The sequence below is a fragment of the Uranotaenia lowii genome, chromosome 2 (assembly GCF_029784155.1).
Source record: "Uranotaenia lowii strain MFRU-FL chromosome 2, ASM2978415v1, whole genome shotgun sequence".
Classification (NCBI taxonomy): Eukaryota; Metazoa; Arthropoda; class Insecta; order Diptera; family Culicidae; genus Uranotaenia; species Uranotaenia lowii.
The window spans coordinates 274,089,372-274,096,742 of record NC_073692.1 but is presented as its reverse complement, the minus strand read 5'-3'; the positions used below and the strand labels follow the sequence as shown (position 1 = coordinate 274,096,742).

Sequence of the window (7,371 nt, the reverse complement as noted above, 5' to 3'; positions counted from 1 at the left end):
GATACGTGAATGGTTTCCGAGAGTCGCCAGGCTTGTTGTCGTTACGATGAACCAAAACAGCAACAAAAAACTAACAAACGACAACATCGTCGAACCAATCGCAGCGAAAGCCAACAACAACAACAATCAGCAGAAATGCAGCCACAGATAGCCAACTCAATTCGATCGAAGCGGAAAGCGACCAACAACAACAACAGCAGCAGCAACAACAATAACAGCGGAACGGACAGTGAAAAATCGAAGCGGAACGGAAACCAACATGCCAAATACTGGCCGCATGGAGTTTAAATATAGAATGAAAAGAACATAATTTATATTGATTAATTAAATTTTTCGTTTTATTAATTTTTTTTCGATTTTCTATACTTTTTTGTGTTTGTGTGATTTGCTTTTTTCGACTCACAGTAAAGAAGCTTCAATTTTTTGTATTTGTAGTTTTATTTGTTCATTGGATTTTTGTTTAACGGCTGTTTTAGCTATACACAGGTAAGATGTGTAACATTTTAATAAGTCAGTCTGGTCACACGTTTTGCTCTGTATTTGTGTTCTGGGTTTGTTCTTCATTATTATTTTGTTACTCGATAGTTTTTGCTCCTAACTCGGCTCCATATGTTCATCTTTTGATAAATTTTTGTGACTGTTCAAGTTCGGTTTTATTTTTCCTAGCTTCATCTTAACATTAATACTTCATTTTTACATAGGTGTCTTTCAGTTTAGCGTCGCCCAGCGGATCGGTTCCGCTACGAAAATTTTCATTATGTACAGAAAGAAAAACGATGTGGCTTGCTTTCATTTTTTAGTACAACTGCTCGCTCTCTCGCATCAAACATTGCAACACTAATATTCGTTCGTATCAGTCCCTTTTTCTGGTATGCTTTCTCCTTCGCTGCGTAATAGCAAAAAGCCCTAAAATCTAGTGGAGAAAATAAATCCAACAGCATTTTCTCCTAATCGCCTGTACTCTGCACATTTTTATTGTGTCTGTGTGTGTTTTTTTTTTTTTCATTATCTTCCAGTACTATTTTGTTTTGCTAGCAATTTAAAAACAACGAGAACGCGTCAATTAAATAGCAATAAATAATTTAAATAATAATTACACGAAACTACACCGTCACAAACAACTACGCTACGCTCAAACATATATCGAACCGGAAAGTGGAAGCACAGAATGCTCCAAGAGAAAAAAACTCTTTCAAACTTAATGAGCCAACATAGCACCTTATGGTGCTGTGATTTTTTTTTTGTATTTTGATTCATTTACTTTTTTGCTTCGTTTTAAAACCTCTTTCGCGGGAACTATTTGATAGAACTATTAATTGGTTCACGTTGTAATCAAAACGCAACTGTTCTTCTTTTTCTTTAGATTCACCTTATAAAGGTTGTGAAATTATCATGATTTAAAAATCTAGTTTTTCTTCCTATCTCGGTGTTTTGTGTATGTGTGTGTGTAGTTGATTTGTGGTTTGCTGTTGGTAGTTGTTAGTAGATTTGTAGTATTAATTTTGTAGCATTTTTGTTTTCATATCTCGTACATGTTGGGCATATTTTCTTATTCTTTGCGATCAATCTATTCCTTTGTTGTCATTCCGTTGCACTATAATTAAAACTTATTAAATATGATATCACAAATATTTTCTCTTCTCTCGTCTTCTGCACTTGTTTTGTTTGTTGCTTGTATGCCTTTCCCTTAACAACGATCGACCTATTTTGCCGAAGTTAAACTTTATACATAATTTAGCACTTTGTTTTTCCTCTTTTTTCTTTAGACTCGTTTTTCTTTTTTCAAATTGTTATACATTTCTATTCATAGCGCTATGGTACACGACTAATATATACACTGAAACTATTACATCACTTGACTATTTCTCTTGCGCTCCCGTGTCATTGTAGTTGCACCGCTCCCTAGCGGTCGAAGCCTTCCCTAGACGAGATAGGCCTGCACGTGGTTGCCATGCGGCATGGTGTTTTGTCCGGATAGCATCATGCTGCCAGCACCTCCAGGTCCCATCGTACGCCACGTCGCCGGCCGATGCACTCCAGGAACCATGTTTTCGCACTCCAGTGTGCTGTAGTCGGAATCGATGCTGGAGTAGATATGTTCACTTGGTGGTCGCTGAGGGAGCTCTACCATTCCCCTTCGCGAGGGTCTTGGACTCGGAGTTGCCGTTGTTGCCGACGAATAGTTCGCTTCGTCGATCTCCGGACAGTAGGCTGGTGGGGCTTGGCGGAACATGACCCCGGTGTTAGCCGTCTGCTTCACTCGTTCGTGATGGTCAATGGTGTAGTTGTTGCCTCGATAGAGTGCCTCCACCGGTAGCGCGTATCGAAGTTTTTCCCAAAAATGCCGATCACTCCGCTTTATCCTATTTACAGTTGCAGTTTTGAGATAAGGAACTAGTTCGACGTCGTTTTCCGCTTCCAGAATCACGCCAACTTCTTCGAGTACAACCAACTTGTGTGGCCGTCCTCGTAACGCATCATGCACTGCTCGCCTCAGTTCACATCGGCTCCATTCAGTTTGCAGGAAATTCCTCGATAACAGCATCACTATTCTTCGGGAAGCGCGTGATGCCTCTAGCAATTGCAAATGAGTTGCATCTTCCGAAAGATCACGATGCTGTAGGCACAAACGCAACGGTGGCCGACCATTTTCCAACTCGGAGGCAATATTACGTGCCACATATTCAGCATCTTTGGCCGAGTAGAGGAAAATGGCATCGTACAACTTTTCCGAATCCTCGCACCGGGGCCCAAACACTCGTACCCCATAACGCGAAAACAGCCAGAATCTAAGCGGCTCACGGAAAATAAACATCACCAGCACAAACACCAAGAGGCAGGCAATTATCAGCGCTGCGGCCAACAGGAAAATATAAGTCTCAGAAAACCGATCCGGCAGCACCGAACTGCCCGCATAATAATCACTGCAACTGGCCGTTACGTTAAAGTCCAAATCTCGATGAATTCCATCATCGACGCAGTAGATGTCCTGCATATCTTGAATAATGACCGCATTGTCAGCCACGAATGAGGTGAGCTCTTGCATGAACCGGCACCGGCAGCTCCAGTAATTGCGACCGAGGGACAGTGCTTGCAAACTTTGCAGCTGCGTTGCCTGTAGCTGTGCCATCGGAATTGTAGTCAACCGGTTGCCATCGATTCGCAGCACCTGCAGGGAGTAGAGCGGTGCAAATGAGTTGTTGGCGATCACCGAGATCATGTTGTTCTGGAGATACAGCTCCTTAAGTAGTCCGAGATTTTCAAACTCATAACCATGAATCTTTTGGATAGCGTTATCTTCCAAATGTAGCACTTGGAGTGCGGTCAGACCGGCAAACGTACGATTTTGGATAGTGATAATCTTGCTTGCATTGGCAAACAGCACTTTCAGATTTTTACGTCCGATAAAAGCGTGATTTTGCAACTCGGGATAGTCGTTGCCGTCCAGATACACCTCAGTAGCATCCATAGGAACCGGTTTGGAAAGTGTGGCCCGCTGGTTGCCACAATCGACCACATTGGTGCCCCACGTTTGATCGTGATAGCAAGTACAATTGGTCGGACAGGTCATTTCACAGTCACAGGCATCGAAATCACAGCAATGGCACAACGCAAAACAGTGCGTTTCATATTTACACAGGAAATCCTTTGGTTTGAGTGACACGATCGGCCGAATTGGAGATCCTCGGGCATGAGGCATGATACATTCTACATTCGGTAGGTCCATAATTTTCGGATGCTGCCGGCCTGTTAGGTTGTTTACCCGCTGCATCCACTCCATTGAACAGTCACACTCAAACGGGTTGCCTCCGAGATAGAACTCCGGCAGGGCTTTGTCAGCCGGCTGTGGCGCAATTCGTAGCTGATGCAGCTGCAGCTTTTTCAGCGAATTAGCGTACAGATCAACGCGCGCCAAATTAATTTTATCGATGAAGGTGTTTGCATGAATTGTGCTGATGTGGTTATCGTTAACAAATAGCAACTCGATGCTGTTCGGTACGTTCATCGGGCCAATATCGGTCAGTCGGTTGTGGCTTGCGTCCAGCGTTTTCACTTTGATTTCCTCCTGAAGTTTGTAGTAGTTTCCCAGTGATTCGATATAATTGCCATGTATATCCAGCCATTTCAGATTGCTCGGAATAAATGCGTAGTCAAACCACACCAAATGGTTTTCTGCTAGATTCAACCATAGCAGCGAGGACAGCGTGGCGAACACGCCGTTAATATCAGTCAGAAAATTACCATCCAAGCGAATGGCCTCGATGTCCAGATTTTTATCGAATGACCCACGCTCGATATTTTGTACTCGATTCTTTGCTAAATTGAGCACACTGAGGCGGGGCAAGTCAGTAAACATGCCGACAGTAATATTTTCGATCTGATTATCGATCATACGGAGACCGGTGAGCTGGTTCAGATTTGAGAATGTACCGTTTTCAATGAACGTGATTTGGTTTTCACCCAGATCCAATGCTCTCAGAACGGACAAGTCTCGAATGGCATGTGGCACTTCCGTTAGCTGATTGGAGCTAAGATCCAATTCTTTCAGATCTGAACAGTTTTTGAATACGTTGCGCTCCACGATGCTGATCAAATTGTTGTTCAAGGTTAATTTTGAAAGCACATACAATCCATTGAATAGTCGATCGTCGAGCGTGTGCAGTCGATTTTCAGCCAAATTCAAGGTATGCAAATTATACAGTGGGAGAAAGGCATTGTCCTCGATGTATCCGATTGAGTTGTTGCGTAAATCCAAAATTTGCAAGAAATACAATTCCTTGAATGTTTTCGAATCGATTCGTGTTAGGGCATTGTGGGCTAGGTTTAAAACCACCAACCGAATCAATCCAGAAAAGGTGCCGTTGTCAACGTGATGTGATGACAGCTGATTTCGGGATAAGTCCAAAACTAGCAGCTGTTCTAACCGATGGAAAAGGCCTCGGGGAAGCTCGTATAGTGAGTTACCTTGCAAATGGATCTCTCGTAGTTCCCGAGATCCAGCAAGCAAACCAGCCGGTAATGTTTCCAAATGATTGTAGCTCAGATTCAGCGTCCTTAGCGAGCTGAGTCCAGCGAGTGCTTCACCGTGCAATTCGGTAATATTATTGTATTCCAGGTTCAAATGCTGCAATCGTCGCAAACGGGACACACCCCAATTTTCCGGAATTTTCATGATTTCGTTGTAGCTCAGGTTTAAAGTTTGTATTTCCGCACCACCACTGCAACTTTTTCCCGTGAGTCCTAAACTTTCAGTCGATCGAATTCGATTGTTCGTCAAATTCAGCACTTTCAAACTATTCAAAGGGCACAAGAATCCATCCGGTAGGGCTCGGATGTTGTTATCACTCAAGTCCAACAGCTGCAGTTCCTTTAGTCCTTGCATGGATAAGCTCTGCAGTTCCAACACTTTTCCAGCTCCCCATTCATAGTTTTTAGTATTTACACTCAGTTTCTTAAGCGCAATCAGCCCCTCGAAAGCCCCAACTGGTAACTGGAGCAACTTGCACGAGTCAACTTTTAACTCACTTAAGCTCGACAGCCGAAGAAACGAGTTTTGGGGCAATTGACTTTCAAAAAGGATCATTTCACTGCAAAGGATATCTAACCGGGAGCTACCCTCAGCGCCCTGTAAATCTAAGCCCGTGCGTTCCAGCGTCCTTAAACGGCAGGTCACGCTGGTCTTCTCGTACTCCCAGCTGCACTGTGACCCGGATGCCGCAGCAACCGACAGCACTAGCAGCGTCAACGCCACAGTCAGGGTCCTGTGACACTTCATGTTTGCTGATTGACGTGCTAATCAGGTTCACCCAAATCTCAACACTAATTCAACCACCACCGAATCTTCGCACGAACAGTGCAACTCTACCACCACGCTTCGTTGCAGCCTACGGTTTCCAATATCATAAATTAAACATTTTCAAACTTTGCTCTGCTTTTGACTCTTCTGCTGAGAGTGCTCTGCTTTGCTTATTGTGTTATCGATTTTTTCTTTCGAAATCAGGCTCCAAGCAGCACGGAAACGGAACCGAACGATGATGGGTTTACGCCAAACGAGCACGATTTTTTAATATTTTTTCCAACTGCACTGTTATTTCATTTTTTCCGCTTCATTCATTGGCACTGTTCCCTCCCGCGACATGAAACTATAATAATTTTCTTGTGCTTAGATTATTCAGTTCATTTCACACGACTCGGTTCGAGCTTGAGGTTATTATAATTTTCATGTTATTCTCCACCGTCTTAAACCACTTCGCTCCACTCACTCGGCCATTCGCTGGTTTTCTTAATTCTCGGGAGCAGCGAGCCTTACAGCACAAAAATGGTACTTTGCTTTGCTTCGTTTTGCTACACTTCTTTCCACAGCACGGTACGTTCAGCGGCACGGTGAATGGTAGGTTGTTCGCAATTAAAGAACTTGCTACACTCCAGAAGAACGGCTTCTCGTTTTCTTCTCCTGGGGGGTGTTGTTGTAAATACACTCACGTACAGGGACGTTGTCAAATATGCGTCTTTCCTGCGCGACGATCCGACTCTAACTGAACTGGAGTGACTCTGCTTCGGAGCGAGTCAAGTTGGTACGTAAAACTCCTCGAGGCACTGGGCGAAAGATCGGAGAATGAAGGAATACACTTCGGCTGTTTTGATCTTCGGCCGTGCTCGGGTCCGGTTTGTGTTCGGCTGCTAGTTCCACCGATGGCCGTTGACTCGAAGGGCGGCAGCACCTGATGGATGTCGAATGGTTTCTTTGCTACTCCGCCAAGCTTTGTACGTACCAAACCAACCAAACCAATTCTTGTATCGGATCGGAAGGCATTTGTCAACCGCTGGGAGAGTTGGACTGTGAGTAACAAACCTTCACGTGAATATAGCAAGAATAGGAGAATTAGAAGGTAGATGGAAGCAAATGATGAAAAACTATATCGCATGCAGTTTCTGCTCTTTAGTCGTTCTTTTTATTATTTGTGCTTGTTTACTGCTCTTAAAATGCCTGGCCGATGCAGTGCCAGTGTGTCCCGAGAGAGTGCAGCACCGTACGGGGTATTCAACTACACCATCATGAGCTGGCGCGCTGAATAGCGCGACTCCGGAACAGCCGGTGTGTGAGCGTCATAAATATTATGTATTTATGCAAATCAGTTTTTGTTTGAGAATATGATATCGAGGAGTCCTGATGGTTGTTTCGAGCATCGGCCGCTTGAGCTCTAGTTTGCTCACCTCTTGCGGTCGCAAAACCGATCCGGTACCTACCTTGGCAGAATGTATATGCTTCGATAATTTTAGAATCGTGATTTGGAATCATAATTACTAGTAAATGTCACGCTCGCGGCTCGTACAATGTACTGCGGGGCAGTATTTTCTTGCTCAGGTCGT

At 44.0% G+C, this 7,371-nt stretch overlaps 1 protein-coding gene across 1 annotated transcript; it reads right to left on the bottom strand.

Moving 5' to 3' along the window:
* Window positions 1-982: 982 nt before the first annotated feature.
* LOC129745541 (toll-like receptor 7) lies at window positions 983-7,088 on the bottom strand. The gene has a single exon (XM_055738661.1). It carries the CDS (start codon window positions 5,774-5,776, stop codon window positions 1,922-1,924), a length of 3,855 nt encoding a protein of 1,284 aa, XP_055594636.1. The 5' UTR covers window positions 5,777-7,088; the 3' UTR covers window positions 983-1,921.
* Between the last annotated feature and the right edge of the window lie 283 nt (window positions 7,089-7,371).

Excerpts from the sequence above, each read along its gene's own strand:
- LOC129745541 (XM_055738661.1), bottom strand. The coding sequence starts at position 5,776 with ATGAAGTGTCACAGGACCCTGACTGTGGCGTTGACGCTGCTAGTGCTG.